The 15,930-nt window shown below is 44.3% G+C and overlaps 1 protein-coding gene across 1 annotated transcript; it reads right to left on the reverse strand.

The window, feature by feature from the left end:
* Positions 1 to 94: 94 nt before the first annotated feature.
* Gins4 (GINS complex subunit 4) lies at positions 95 to 10,882 on the reverse strand. Its single transcript, XM_028768220.1, has 8 exons — positions 10,676 to 10,882; positions 10,191 to 10,310; positions 7,433 to 7,519; positions 5,596 to 5,709; positions 4,615 to 4,712; positions 4,414 to 4,502; positions 2,196 to 2,286; positions 95 to 2,122 (listed from the first exon to the last, which is right to left on the reverse strand). Exons 2-8 carry the CDS (start codon positions 10,284 to 10,286, stop codon positions 2,026 to 2,028), a joined length of 672 nt encoding a protein of 223 aa, XP_028624053.1. The 5' UTR covers positions 10,287 to 10,310; positions 10,676 to 10,882; the 3' UTR covers positions 95 to 2,025.
* Between the last annotated feature and the right edge of the window lie 5,048 nt (positions 10,883 to 15,930).

The following is a 15,930-nucleotide window of genomic DNA, read 5'->3' on the forward strand; positions in this document are numbered from 1 at the left end:
ACCCTATTCACACAAAGCACATGTGCTGTGTGTGAGTGAGAAGTAGAACTGTCTAAGCTCTTTGGAGACCAGATCATGAGTGAGACACTGCAAACAGATTTACCTTCGATTTAATTTGATTGTACCTGTTCCTGGATCTTCCCTCTTGGAATAAGAAGTATGTAAGTTAGTTTTAATTTTACAGGAACCTAATTTTTAGATGCCTTGGATATTTTAAAGAGAATGAACTTGTGTTTTAATTTTAAAAGACCCTAAGTCTTTTAAAGTTAGATGTGTTTTCTGACATTGGTATTATCTTAAACAAGAATGTAAAGGTTACAGTTTCACAGCAGTATATAGTGTGCCAAATTGAAAGGGGGTCAACTTAACACAATCTTTTGGGAAGAGGAAATCTCAATGGAGAAAATGCCCCTAAAGGCAAGTTTATACCACCTGGGTACCAACTCACACTGGCACTCTGGCACCTGAAGTCACTCCAGGGCTGGGTACATTCTTTCCCACTGAAGGCAGACAAGACAGTTCAGTTTGGTAACAAGATCCATAGCCAAACAACAAAGTCAGGGTAAGCCCCAGTTCCAGTTGTTGGAGGACCCACATGAAGACCAAACTGCACATCTGCTACATGTGTCCAGGTGGCCTAGGTCCAGGCCCTGTATGCTCTTTGGTTGATGGTCCAGCCTCTAGATGCTCCCAAGGCCCAAGGCTAGTTGACTCTTGGGTCTTCCTGTGGAGTCCCCATCGCCTCTAGGTTCCTCAGTCCTTCTCAGTTATGGTTTATTGCAGCAATACTACTCAAACCATGACAACCACAAATCTGGCCAGTCTGAGGAGTCACCCTAATTCTCTGCATACTTTTTGAGCTGTTATCTTCAATTGTGCCTAGCACAATGTGCTTAGCACAAGTGTTTAATACAGAGGAGGAAGCTACTCTGGAAAGTAGTTTACTAGAGGAATGTCAAACACTTCTGTTCAGAGACCTTCCTTGCTTTTATCTACTGGGTTCTCTTAGTAGTGATAGAAATTTCACTGGTTTACTCTCTGATCATGTTAAGTGAAAATCTACATTATCGCAAAAAGACTGGTTGGGCATGGTAGCTTACCCCTTTAAGCTTTAGGGAGGCAGAGGCAGGTGGATCTTTGAGTTTCAACACAGCCTAGTCTACATAGTAAGTTCCAGGATACTCTGTCTCAAAATAAGTTTAAAAAAAAAAAAAAAAAGAGGGAGGAGAGACTAGAACACAGGCCGTTTTCATCAGTTCCAAGGTGCTGACTCATGAGTTGTCTTCCCTTCAGGTGTCCTTGTGAAGCTGTTCACTAGATTATTTTATCCATATTCCTGGATAGTGCTGAAGTCCCAACTTAGGCCAGTTAGTAATGACGCTCTTGTCAGATCTGAATCAGGGGAAGTCAGATGGCCTGGAGGCTTGTCAGCCAAAGCTGCCGAAGACACAAGGAGAATCTACTTCATTAGACATCAAGCTAAGAACTGTCCAAAGACTCCTTCTACCACAAGCGTGACATTTAACAGTGGCTTTGTTAGTTGTGACTTTCTTCGGTTATGCATGAGACATTTGTTTTTATGTTCAATATTTGAGGTTCCGAATCATCAGGTCACACATTAACGCTGTAGAGAGGCAGACCTCAGCTGCTTGTGATCTTCTACCAGTAAGGCGAAAGGAATTCTCCTGTTACCATCAAGTCATGCCCAATCCATCTCACCATGGGCAGGGCAAAGAAGCTGCGTTGTGACCTTTCCTGAGCTCAATAAGTAGTAGAAAAATAAAAGGAACAGAGCTGACAGTTGATTTATTTGCTGAGTGTACAGAGCACTCATCTGTTGGTGCTGGTTAAGCAGGGATTTAAGAGAAGGGTGTGGCAACGAAGGGAATCCTGCATCGACTCCTCCTCATGTCCAAGTAGTCCACACACTGCTGATGAACTGCACGGAATGCCTCCATTAGACACAAAGGGAGATGGAGTTTCTAATAGTCTAAGATGCTTCCGTGTCCTCAGGCTTGCTTTGTTTTATATTAACTGAACTGCTCCAGAAGCAACAAGAGGTGCAATGGTTTTGTATCGGATCAAGTGCTGGGAGCCCTCCTCCAAGTCAATAACATAGTCTCTGAAAAAAGATGAACAGTTGTATGTATGGCGTTTAGCACATTCTCCATGGGGAAGATACACATGCTACTTACCTCTGCTCATCGGCTTCTGGTTCTACTAGTATGTTTTCTTGTCGTTCTTTCACTCTCAGAAACACGTATGAATCTAGGTCAGGTTTGGGAACTGCCAGGAAAACAAAAATGTAACCGTAAGCAGCTACCATGTTCAACCTGACAAAAGCCACCTTTTAATGCTATGGAGACTCCTGGTGTACAGAACCTACTTATCCAACAAATGACAGACTTACAATGTCTCGGGGAGTCTCCTGAGGAGCAGCTTCCTATTCTGAAAGGGTCCATCCCAAGAACCCCAGTGAATAGTACTGAATCATTTATACACACAGTTTCGTAGCACCAGCCATATAATAGAGCAATCACATTGTAACAAAGTGCATGGTTTCTATTTCTGTCCTCGACCCAGCCTCATGCTTTTGATGAGAGGATACAATGCCTCCATGAAGGGGGAGGTTAAATTACTTACAAACTGAAATAGTTTGGCCACCACTTTAACATAAGTTCTGAGGTACAGTGTCAGTTATCTGGTAAGTGACATTTTATAATGTTGGTCACAACAGTGCAGGATTAAAGAGTATTCCTTTTTTAAAAAGATTTATTTATTTATTTATTTTATGCATGACTACACTGTAGCTGTCTTCAGACACACCAGAAGAGGGCATTGATCCCATTACAGATGGTTGTGAGCTACCATGTGGTTGCTAGGAATTGAACTCAGAACCTCTGGAAGAGCAGCAAGTGCTCTTAACCCCTGAGCCATCTCTCCAGCCCAAAAGTATTCTCTGGGTATTTATTTTATGGGTATGAGTGTATGTATGAATACTGCCTGTATATTTTTATGAATAACTCCTAGCCTTGTCCACTTTGTATTTTAGAACATGGCTGACTATAGGTCCCACACTGACGGTGAAGGCAGGTGAGTGGAGCCAGTGCACATAAGGAGGATACGGATACGTCTAACGTGTCTTTCCAGATGAAGTGGTAATGAGCCGTTGGTGAAGCCTCACATTTGTGGCAAATACACTCAATGATGTGGAAGGAAGCATTAAAGAAAAGCCCAGGATTTAGAGGAGAAATGAGGCTGGGAGCCACACGAGGGCTGAGGTAGAGGACGCAGGGATATTTAGAGTCTTACATAAAGGAGAGCATGGGTTACATGGGGACAGTGTTGAATATCAAATTAGTTTCTCGATCATTAAGGCTAAGAAATGCTGCCACTCTTCCACCACCACTGGCCAGCATGTCAGAATATGTCAGAAGCTAGGCTGGGCTTCAATGTCTCCTCTGCTCCTGGAGTTCTCAAGGCAGATTCAGTAAAATTACTGATTTAAACTTCTACACAGTGGGACGGGTCTGCTTTATTCCAAGATGTCATAGGCTAAAGTGTGTTCCTTTGAAATTCATACATGCGAGCGATAACTTCTGGTATTCAGAATGAGACGATGGAGGAAGGCTTTTGAGAAGGCTATTAAGGGGTAGGCCCTCAGTCCATCTGACCAGTGCTCTGATAAGAAGATACTAAACACAGGTGGGTGTGAGTGACTTAAGAGGCTTACTTCTTCCCTTCGGCCATGCAGGACACACAAGGAACCATGAAGGGGACAAGTTCTTCTTTGACACCGAATCTTCTGGTGTCTTGATCTTAGACTTCCAGCTGCCCAAACTGTGAGCTATTCCAATATAGGACAGTGCTCCATACCACAGGACATTTGGTGTAGCACACATGTTAGGGGAAGGGATAGGGCCTCAGGGCACTGCTCTGTGTGTGTGGCCTAGGAACACAGAGCTCAGTAAACAACGTGAGATCTGCTTTGGAGAAAAGTCTGATTTGGTCTGGCAATTTTGTTTCGTTAGATTTAACTGTGACAGGCTTCGGCAGATGGACATGGGTTTCACTGACACCTCACACACACTCAACTGGCTGATCATCACAACAGAGCCATGAGCCCTTTCCCGAGGCAGAAAACCCCAGGCGCTCAGACAGCATGTGGCTGAATTAAGGGAGGAGCTGTCTGTGAGAACCACGAGTCCAATCCACTTCTCAGGCACAGAACATGGCTGAGACAGTAGTCCTCACAGCTATTCTGATTACTTCTGTTTTTAACCACAACCCTCTTCTGCTTATCTGCCTCACTATTTTCCACACTGACGAAAGGGAGCGGACTCCCAGGCATCTGAAGATGTCTGGGATGCACACCGATCCTGATCTTGATCTGGAAAAGGTAGCTTCGCTTACCTGCCCTCAAGAGGTCCACTTTCTGCAGGTTGGGAGGCATGTGCTTTAAGGCAACATTTTTAAAATGGGCCTCTGTGTGATCCATGTACCTGGAACAAAGAATTCAAACGGCTGTGGTGTGCACTAACAGGAGCCAGCAAGGTGAGTGGCTGACAAATGCAGACCCAAGCAGGGGCAGTTCTACATTTCCTGGTCACTTACTCTTTGGCAAAGACAAACTCCTCTGGAGACAGGCTGGAAGGCTCCCCCTCAGGGCGCATTTTCTCCTTTTCCAGGATGTGAGGGAAAAACTTCTCTATCTGTGAAGAGAAATAAAAATCATGAAGAGCTATCACTCAGGGGTCATATGCTTGCATTGTTTTTCTTTTGGCAGTGCTGAGGACTGATCTCAGTATCCTTCATATGCTAGTTCTCTGGCACTGAGCCATCCTAGACCCGGTGTTATTTTGTGTATTTGTCTGTGCATGTGTTCATATGTGTATATGTGTGTATGTGTGTGTGTGTGGGGGGGTGCAGCTATGCATGTGTACATGTGAACGAGCCAGAAGACAGCCTCGTACTTCATTCCTCAGGAATCATTGACCCTGATTTTTGAGACACCGTCTATATCACTGGCTTGGAACTTGCTAAATGAAGTTGCTGCTAATTTTAAGGTTGACAAGAAAGGGCTATAGAAACTGCTCAGTGGTTAAGAGCATTTATTGCTCTTGCAAAGGAACTGGGTTCAGTTTCCAGTACCCACATGATAGCTCAAAGCCATCTGTAACTTCAGTTCTACGGAATCCAATGAGATGCTTTGAGTTCCATGGGCACCACATAGACACTGTGACTAACTTACATGCCAGTGAAACACCCATACACAGCAACAACAGCAGCAACAGCAGCAATGAAACTGACAGGAAGCTAGAAGTATGGCTTTGTGGTACAGCATGTGTCTAGCATGTGCAAGGTCCAGTTCCCCAAGTACTAGGGGGTTAAAAAAATAAATCCCACTAAAAATAAGATTCTAAGAATGTAAAATTCTACCTCCAGCAAGTACCACTTACATCAAATAAGTTAGACATAAAATGTGTTAAATTTTCCTGGGCTTAGCTGACCTATAGTTTCCACTCCGTGCCCCAGAATGGACTCTCCCCATGCTATTCAACATCCCCGACTTTACTGCATCAATAGCCATCAAACCTTCAGGAGCCGACACCGCAAATAGCTGCTAAGGACATAGCGGATCCTCTCCATCTCCATCCGATGGATGCTGACCTTCAGATCCCCCTTCTTGGCTCTTCTGAGATTTTCTTCCTGTTATGAGAGAAATTTAAATCATGATGTTCAAACACTAAGCACCGGCAAAGTCAAGGACCCAAAGATTTTGCAGTTTTAAGAAAACAAATATATTAGGTATATAATTCAAAACTACCCATTTTAAAGATGACTATTTGACTAGAATCTGAGTATGGTCAGCCACACGGGCCTAGGATTCGACCCAATTGCAAAGCTGATAGAATGAAGCACACAGCAGAAATGTCTGAGAGTCCATAAACCAGTGTCACAGCACTAGTTAGGGGACCTGAGAGATAATGGCAGAGTGCTTGTTACTGCAGGCGTGAGAACCTGAGTATGTATTCCCAGATCCTCAGTAAGGCCAGGAGTGGTAGTGCGTGTCTGTAACCCCAGCACAAATGCAGTAACAAAGGAAGGCAGAGATAGGAAAAACTCTGGGAGCTCCTCGGCGAGCTAGGCTGACGTGCCCAGCACTGAGCAATCAACAGACCCTGCCTCAGTGTGGAAGAGGAGCACTGACAGCCAAAGTGGTGTTGTGACCTTCACAACCACGCACAAAGGAGCCCCAGAATCATACAAAGCTAAAGCAACAATCAATCCACTAGTGTCTGTGTTACTAGGAGACCCTGTAACACAGACACTGCATTGCTCTGAAGGTGGTAATAACCTAAGCCCAGAGCATGCTAAACTGAAGACCACAAACTTAACTGTCAGCAAGGGTCAGGCAGGCTAAGGATGTAAGAAAGCAGAGTTGCCAGGGAAACAGGACAGCATAGTGAATGGGATGATACTTCGCTGCTCTGGCAAATCCACTCATGTAAAGATAAGAGTCAGTGTCAGGCCAGACTGTTCTCAGTAAACTGGCATGCTGGTACTTATAGGAACTCTTGGGCTGGAAAGACGGCTCGGCAGTTGAGAGCACTCCTGCCTTTGCAGAGGACCCAGGTTTGGTGCCTAGTACCCACAGAGATGCTAATGACCACCTGTTACCTGAGTGGCAGGGAATTTGATGCCGCCTTCTGGGCTTTGCGGGTACCAGGCATGCATGTAGCACAGAAACATCCATGCTGGCAAAACATTCATACACATAAAATAATAATTAAGTCAAAATGTGACAGAAACTCTTGTAGTTTATAAACACAGACGCAGTGGCCAATCTTGGTTGTCACCTTGTCCACATCTGGAATCAACTGAGACCCAAGCAGCTGGGCACCCCTGTGAGGGGTTTTATTGATCAGATCATTTGAGGTGGGAAGACTGACCGTTAAATCTGGGCCACACCTTCTGTGGGCAGCCTACATAAAAGGACACAGGGAAAGGAGGCTCTTGGATTTTTGCCTGTTTGCCCTCACACTCAATGGCAAGTTCATCTACTCTGCTCTTGAGGCATTACTTCCCTAGTAGTAGAACACACTTCTTTGGGATTCCAACACATACTAAAGATGAGCTGAGACATCTAACCTACTGGACTGAACCACCTGCTATCAGATTCTTGGTCTTTCTACTGGGAGTCAGGTACTGTTGGCCTAGCCAGAGCATAAGCTGCAAGCCACTGTAATAGTCATAGGTTTCAGTCTCAGCTGTTCCTACAGAGAACCATGACTAATACAGATGCTAGCTATCTTTTAAACTGTTGGGCTGAGCCAAACAAAACGACTTGGTATCAGACCACACTTCACCTTGCTGATCACACAGTTTTAGCTTTCTCTTCCGCTAGAGTCCAGAGACAAGTAACTCTTACCATGTGCTCTAGCTGTTCCATGACACATTCAACAATCTCAGCCTTGCTTTCCAGGAGCTCAGGGGCAAACTTTTCGTTCATCCAGGCCTAGAAAACAACACGGGCAAAATGAGTGATGCCCAAAATGGAGCAGACACACTAAGACAGTTCCCAGGCCCATGAAAGTTACACGTATCTCACGAAGGAGACCATCTGCTGGGAGAACGCTCAGAAGATGACTCATGCTGTGCGGCACCCTTTCCATCTCTTCTTTTAGGAAGGGGCTTTTATTCAACTGAAGAAGGACATTTAAGTTACTTTACTTCTTTCATCACTATGGTAAGTTCTGAGTAATGCCACGTGATAGTCTACCCTTACCTGTCACCTAAGAGCATCAGCTAGGAGACCCTTCTACTTCCCTACGGATCCTGGCACCATCTATTTTCTTCCTTCTCTCCTTTCTCCTTTTTCGAGACAGCTCACTGTATAGTCTGGCTGGCCTCAATCCCACTGGCCTGCCTCTGCCTTCTGAGTGCTGACGTTAAAGACACATGCCACCACACCTGACTTAGACTTACTCTTTCTAAATAATTTCTTTTGCTGTTGCTACTGTATCTACTAAATGTGTATGTGTGTGAGAGAGAGAGACACAGCACACATGGGAAGGTCAGAGGACATGTAGGCCCTGTTGATCAAACTCAGGTTGTCAGGCTCGGAGGTGTCTTTACCCACTGAGCCATCTTGCCTGCCTAGTATATTTATCTTTCACTTATAAGAATCTCAGTTCTAGCTTAGTTCAGATTTAGATGACAATTAAGCCCAACCTTTCCCTGATTTGCTTGAGTCTCTGCTTGCCCAAGTATAATCATCATGACGCAGTAAATACTGTTTTGATGTAACTATTAAGTTTTATTTCAAACTTCTCTAACAGTGATACAAGTATATAAAGAATTTTTTATGGTTTTGGGGATGAACTCAGGGCTTAGCGCATAGCAGGCCAGTTCCCTACATCTGAGCTTTCCTCCCAGCCTCCAATCAGGATTTAAACATGCTCACCATTGTTATCACCTGAATCTCCTTCTGTAAAATCTGCGCACTGGCTGGTTCTGACTCTAACAAAATGGTTGCCTAGCATGAGCAAGTTCCTTGGTTCAATCCCCAGAACCACAAAGACAAGAATTCACATGCTGTCATCCTAACTCCAATTGTGACAGTTGGGAGATGGAGTTTTGAAGAAGTGAAGGTGCTAAAACAAGCTCACGAGGATGGGACCTAATCCAGTGCCTGGCGTCCTTTTCAGAAAACAAAATGTTATCACAGATGTAGCCAAGAGAAGACCAAGTGAGGACACCAGAGACAGCCACCAAGGAGAAATGCCCCAGAAGGAACCAGACAGCCAGTACACTGACCTCGGCCTCTTACACACAGAGGAACTCCCTTGACAAGCCACTCAATCTGTTTGTTTATACAGTCCCACCAAACAAACACAATCACTGAAATGAGAAACTCTCACTGTAGGAAATACCTAATGAATCTTTTATTCTTTTTAAAGTTTAATTAAAGTACAGCTACATCATCCCCTCTTCCTCCCCCCCCCACCATATCCCGACTCCCTTTCAAATTAATGGCCTCCTTTTAACTACTGTTATACATATGTGAATAAATATATAAACACAACCTGCTAGATTCATTCAGTGTTGCTTGTATGTATATTTTTAGGGCTGACCATTTGGCATTGGATAACCATTCAGGGATCTCATCCCTGAGGAAGGTTAATTTTCCTTCTCTCAGCTGTAGTTAATTGTCTGCTGCTCATTTAGGGATGGGGCCTTGTGAGATTTCCCCGGCCAATTGGGGTGTCAGCTGGCGTCCTCATTCACTGCCCGGGTCCTGTTTAAGCAGCCATGTCACCGAGCTTTCATAGGCACAGCTTCCCTGACATATTTAGAAGAAAATCCTGTGGCAGGTGTGCCAGTCCTCTGGCTCTTTCTGCTCTCTTCTTTGGTGTTCCCTAAGCCTTAGCTGTAGGGGCTGTGTTGTAGATGTATCCATTGGAGCTGGGTACCCATGGTCAGCTGTCCTCTAAACAACACTCAATTATGCCATAAATGACCCGGAACATATAGGGCAATGCAGTGCATACTTTTACTGTCAGCACACAGATGGCAGAGGCAGATGATCTCTGAGAGTTCAAGGCTGGCCAGTGACGAATGGTGAGACCCTATCTCAAAAACTAAAAAAACAAACAAACAAACAAACAAACAAACAAAAAACAAAACAAAAACCCAGCATGTTCAGAATTCCTAAACTACCAGAGGTTCAAGAGAAGATATCATTAAAGAAGAAGAAAATTAAGTTGCTACAAAGCAAGAAATAATCATTACTAAAATGGATGCTGGCATTTTCTCGTTAGAGCAGACATTTTCCAGTGTGTGTGTGTGTGTGTGTGTGTGTGTGTGTACGGAGTAGGAGACTACAATAGAGAAATGCATGCTTCCATCACACACCCTTGTCTGAAAATACCACAGCAGAGCCTGGCTGTGTGAAACATTCTACTACACAGGACCAAAGCTGTCTTTTACTACTCATTCTTGAAGACTGACAAGCCTCCTAGGAATGCCCTGCTCTCTGGGTTCCTACTTTTTTATGCAGATGCTACAAAAATGCTCTTTAGAAACAAAAATTTCAGTTTCCTTATTTTTCTGAGCCCTGGTATTGCACACCTAGAGTAAGTTAAGAGCTAAGAACGGGACATAGGGGTTCTATTTGGAATGCTTACCTGCTCCAGCCTTTCAATCAGCTCTGCAGGAGTCAGGACCACCTCCTCACTACCCCCATCAGAGTCCTGTCCATGGAGATCCAGCACCTCTGTCATCGTTTCTCAACCAGGAACCTACACCTGGAAATAAACCAACACCCTCAAAAGTTTTTCCCACTTACTTGCAAGAAAAGGCTTTTAGGGGAAAAGTTCGTTGGGACTGAAGGAGGCGCACTGGCCAGGGCTGAAGAAATCAAAGACTGACTTTCAGTGTTGGGCTTAGTCTCTCAAGATTTAGGTCAGCTGTAGGCTTCTCTCCTAATCCTTCCCACTGCATGAGTCTGGAACTGAGCATATACCATACTAAACCGTAAGTGTTCCTTTTCGTCCCCAGTAGCACCTTTTTGCCTTAGATTCAAATGTGGAGCGTGCAGCGTGTTCAGTGCTTGGCACATCCAGTCGGCGGCTATAACAGACCCAGGTCGCCCGGGCACCCCAACGCTCACCTCGCAGTAGGCACCTCGCAAGCGGCTACACGGCGCGGAAATTCCTCTTCCCTTCACTGCCAGCCCGCACGTTCGCGGGGTACCACGGGAGGAGGCTCCACGAGAGGCAGGCGCCGGAGCTCGCGCCGAAGGACCTGAGAACGCGCCCCACCGACCCGACCTGCGGCCGTGAAGCTCCCGCGCTCCTTTCCGAAACACAGCGTCGACCGGAAAACATCCCCGCGCTGGGGAAGCGCTAACCAATCAGGCACAGGGGAAAGCGGACACACTCCCTTAGCCCCACCCACCCCGGGCGGGCTCTTGTCGAGCGTACTTCCGGAAGGCGGGGACGGAGGCTGGGAGGGCAGTGCCGGGTGGCACTGGCCCGGAACTGCCACGTGGGGGCGCTCACCTCACAGCAAGAAAACCAGGCAGTGCCGTCTTGTGGCGGATCGGTACAGGCCCTGTTCTTTCCCTCCTTTAACATTTACCATGGGTTTGGTTCCATTGCCAAGCCTGTTTGTCCTATTAGTTCACAGATTCATAAATGTATGCCGAAACTACATGTAAGAGACTCGCTCCATTGTCCTTCCTTTACATTCTTTTGTGCAGAAATGCTCTCTAATCTTTTTTGAGTTGTTCCATTTTGGTGATGAAAGAATGCCTATTGTCCATCTAGGATTCTACCTTTTTAGTGTGTGAGAAAGCAATATACGCATGTGGTACATGCTCACCAGTATGAGGCAGTGAGGAACATGGGCCTATCCGTAGAGACTAGAGGATGCTCTATCGTTCTCTGCCTTAGTCCCTTGAGATAGGGTCTTTCACTGAACTTGGAGCTATGCTGGCATCCAGGAAGCCCCAGTGATCTGTCTCTGCTCCCCACGTGACTGGGGTTATAAATGCATATAGCCATATCCAGCTTTTTTTTTTAATGTGGATGCTAGGGAATTGAACTCAGGTCACGATTGCATAGCAAGTACTGTTACCCACTGAGCCTCTTACGTTTATTTTTATAGATATATCTACTTATTTTCATGTATGTATGTGTGTGTGTATGTATGTATATATGTATGTGTGTGTGTTTGCACATGATTTCGGGGACCAGCTGAGCCAGAAGAATGCACTGGATCTTGATGGAGCTGTAGTTACACGTGGCTGAGCTGTTCCGTGTGGGTGTGGACAACCAAACTCCAGTCCTCTGGTTTAGAGCAAGTGCTTTTATCCAATGAGCTCTCTCTCTAGCCCCTAGCCTCCTCCATTCCTTAAGTGCCGAACTTCCTAATTAGCTTCTGAGATGGAATCAGATTGCAAATTTTATAGTTTTATAGTTGTTTTATCCTGACGTATTACTACTTGAAATAGTAATAAATAACAAGGCTAATAGAAAGTTGTGGACATTTAAATCTATGGCAGCTGGAAGACTCTTGGCATTATACCTATATTTTTTTCATTAAGATAATTTGTATAGTCTTGGGGGGTGCAGTGTGGTGGTACAGTACAGTCTTAGCATGTATCCTGGGTCCAGTCTCCAATAACTAAGTAAAACAAAATCTCTTTCTACTGTTTATCACTGATTTTAAAAAACGATTATTTATTTTTATTTGATCCAGGGTTTAATCATGTAACTGTGGCTGACCTGAAAGTTGCTATGGAGAGCAGGTTGGCCTCAAACTCATAATGTTCCACTCACCTCTGCCTTATACCTTGTGGTATAAACATTTTAATATTCATCCCCTATTTTTTGAAATAGGATGACTATATTGTTGTCCACATATCATTAGATTGGTAGTTTACTATCAAATTAGCATGGAACAGATAAATTCCATCTGTAGAGTAGCCCAGAGTGATAAGAAATTACTGTATTTATCTTTAGTTATGAAAATATCATTTTAGCTTAAAATAGTGAAGCTGGTTATGAAGTTATTATGGTTTCTAAAACAATACCCAGAAGCCTTGGCTATTGGGTATATTGCCATCAATTCTGTAGGCAGCTGCCATTCTTGAAACTGCTTAAGTATAAGCTTCTGGTGTGACCTGTGGAGTTTTGTGAATGCTGAAATCGCCCTGGGTTTTTGTGAGGGGGATTTGTCTTTGACTTTTACAGGAAGTGAGTACTTCAGCTTTGCCTTCAACACCGGGCTCTTCTTTAATCTCACTTAGTTGTAAGCCAGGAAAGTTACTTTCCCACACTCTTCCTTTCCTTTCTTTTCCTCTCTCTCTTTGTCTTTAACATTTCTAGGGGTGGTGATCACCATGGACATGGCAATCTACACAGACATATGCAAGGTGGTTTGCTGTACAGCCTCCACAACCACCTTAGTTTAATTATGTTGTCCTGGATGGCCTCGAACTCACAGAGATGCACTGCTTCTACTGGAATTAGCCACCAAACCCAACATACAAGTTGTTTCTTGGGAGCATTACCTAGACATTTTCAAACGTATAAGAAATAAAAAAGCCACATATTACAAGCACAGGGAGTAGCCTGTAGCTCAGTGAGCCTGTCTGACACACCGGAGACTCGGGTGTGATGCCTTCCACTAGTGTTGGTTTTCAAATATGGTTCTTCAAACTTTCGTGAAAGCAGGAACTGGAGTATGTGAAACCGGGTGAGCTGCACATGCTAATCCCTCCCTGGAATGAGGTTGCACATTTGCAGTCAGAGTGCCCCTTTAGGTAAGTTCCTTGGCATTGGGTGGATCCAGATGAGTAGTTACCAAGACATTTTGTATATCAATTTTGCTCACTTCCTGAAATGAGGTTAGAGAACACACACATGGTCAAGAACCAACCATAGGCTATCAGTCAATAAACCATTTCACAGGGCCCCTCTTTGTGCCTTTTCTTAAAAACACAAAGCCAACTCTAAGTGACAGCCCTTGAATGTCTCACTCTGTAGCAGTCTGCCCTTAAACTGGACCCTTCCTCTGTCCTATCACAGGCGTGCCTAGCTACACCCAATTTCAGAAAATTCTCCCCCCTACCCCCCGACAGGGTTTCTCTGTATAGCCCTGGCTGTCCTGGTTAAAGGCGTGCGCCACCACTATCCGGCCAGAAAATTCTTTAAAAACACAGTGACTTATGAGCCTGAAGATTTTATTATTTTTCTGTGTTGAGCCTTTCTTGCTAAGAGCTCTACTAGAGTCACACCCCAGAGAGAATCCGGAGGTTCAGGAGCTCACTCTCACGTCAGAGGTAACAACACAAAGCCAAGTAGATTGCTAGAATCACATCACTTAGTAATTAAAACCAAACCAAACCAAAGCAAACCCTGGACATAGTAGTTTGTGCCTGTACGCTGGTCCTAGCTAAGGCACAAGGACCACTTGAGTCCAGTTCAGCCATGAAGTTCAGAGCATTTTTGCAGGGGGTGGGAGACTGAACCTAGGATCTCACGTATGGCAGGCAAGCACTAAGCTATACTCCCCGTCCCCTACAGGCCGCCTTGGTCATTGGCAGACTTCAAAGGTTTCAGCTGAGGAACCTGAGGTAGAGATGGAACCTAGCACAGGCTAGCCATAATCCTTACATGCACAACCGAAACCTATCCCACCATTTGTTTATTGGGCATGGGTGGGGATGGTCAGAGCACTGCCTGCTGGGACTTAGCTGTCTTCTACATGTGAGTCCTGGAGATCAAGTTCAGGTTCTCAGGCAAATGCCTTTACTCTGAACCATCCTGTCAGGCCCATGAAACTCCACCTTGAGTATCCCAAGAGCTGGGCAGTCCAGAACCTCATCTTGGCTAAGAGAAAACACCGTGTGGATTGGGTATTTTTTACCTTTACATTTCTTTCTTCTTCCTCCTCCTCCACCTTTTTGGTTTTTCAAGTCAGAGTTTCTGTGTAGCCCTCACTGTCCTAGAACTCACTCTGTAGGCCAGGCTGACCTCAAATTCAGAAATCCCCCTGCCACTGCCTCCCTAGTACGCCACCACCATGCAGCTACTCTTACATTTCTTCTAAGTTTTGACCATTGGAGAGTGGATAACTACACGTAGGACTATTTCAAGAGAAAGATGCTTGAAAATCTCCTGTGAGAAATAAGCTCACAGTAAAATGTCAGAATATACTGCATTATATATATATGTGTGTGTGTGTGTGTGTGTGTATGTGTGTATGTATGTACGTGTAGGGGTTAAATGACAGCTTGTGGGAGTTGGTTGTCTTCTTCCATCAAGTGGGTCAGGTGTGGTGGCGAGCATGCTTATCTGCTGAGCCAACCCCCAGTCCCATTCTGTATTCTTCATATATCTACCTTATTATTCAAAAGTCATTGGATGATCCAAGATATAGTAGTAATTCTGAAAACTCTTTACTAATGAAAAATGTCTATTCATTTTAAGGGTGGGTAAGATGGCTAGCAGGTAAAGTCTCCTGCCACCAAACTTGATGATTTATGTTCGATCCCTGGTGTCCTCATGGTGGCAGGAGAGAACTGACTCTGACCTCCACATGCATGCCATGGCATGTGCACACCAACATACAACACATACTTACACACACATTCTAAATAAAAAAATAAAAATACTTAGATATAATTTATCAGTTATTCCAATATTGTTTTCCAAATAAAATGCCAGACCATTTCGTCTATCAAATCACATCAACCAAGACACAGAGAGGGTTTATTTAAGAAAAGTTTTACTAATGTGGTAATAATTCGGCAACATTATTGCAACAAGTTTAAAAGGCAGACAGACTAGTATAGGCTTTAAAGGAACAAATGAGGGTTATACAATTAAATTATTACACAGATCTAAGGGGTTTACTGAATAACTACAAGGCCCAGAAAACAAATTAAATCTGAAAGATTAAATCCAGTATTAGCACCTACAATATCTCTAAGTTCAACTTGTAACTGCTTCGTTCATTCCTTATGTTTCTTAACTTCTCCCAAACACAGTGCTCTCAAACTCCTAAAAGAAAGGACGTAAGAAATTCCAATACTACGAGAGAATAGAGATAAAGAAGAGCTGGAAAAATGAACTTGAACTTGCAAGTTACACGGAAGCCAAAACTTACTTGAGTCAATCAAAAGATTTCTGTGCCCTGAATACTGTATGTGAGGAGGCTGTGAATCAGTTTATAAGTAGGTTACAAATTAGCAACATACAGTATTATTTCTACCAGTTTTTTTCTCCTAAGTTATATTTGTAACAAAACTAGAGTTAGGTGTTTCGGACACTTGCTTATTACACACTGGGGCAGAGCTTGGGCAGGCGCATCTGATGGCTGAGTATTACACACTGGGGTGGAGCTGGGGCAGGTGTG

This window comes from Grammomys surdaster, unplaced genomic scaffold (assembly GCF_004785775.1).
Source record: "Grammomys surdaster isolate TR1022 unplaced genomic scaffold, NIH_TR_1.0 185, whole genome shotgun sequence".
Taxonomy (NCBI): domain Eukaryota; kingdom Metazoa; phylum Chordata; class Mammalia; order Rodentia; family Muridae; genus Grammomys; species Grammomys surdaster.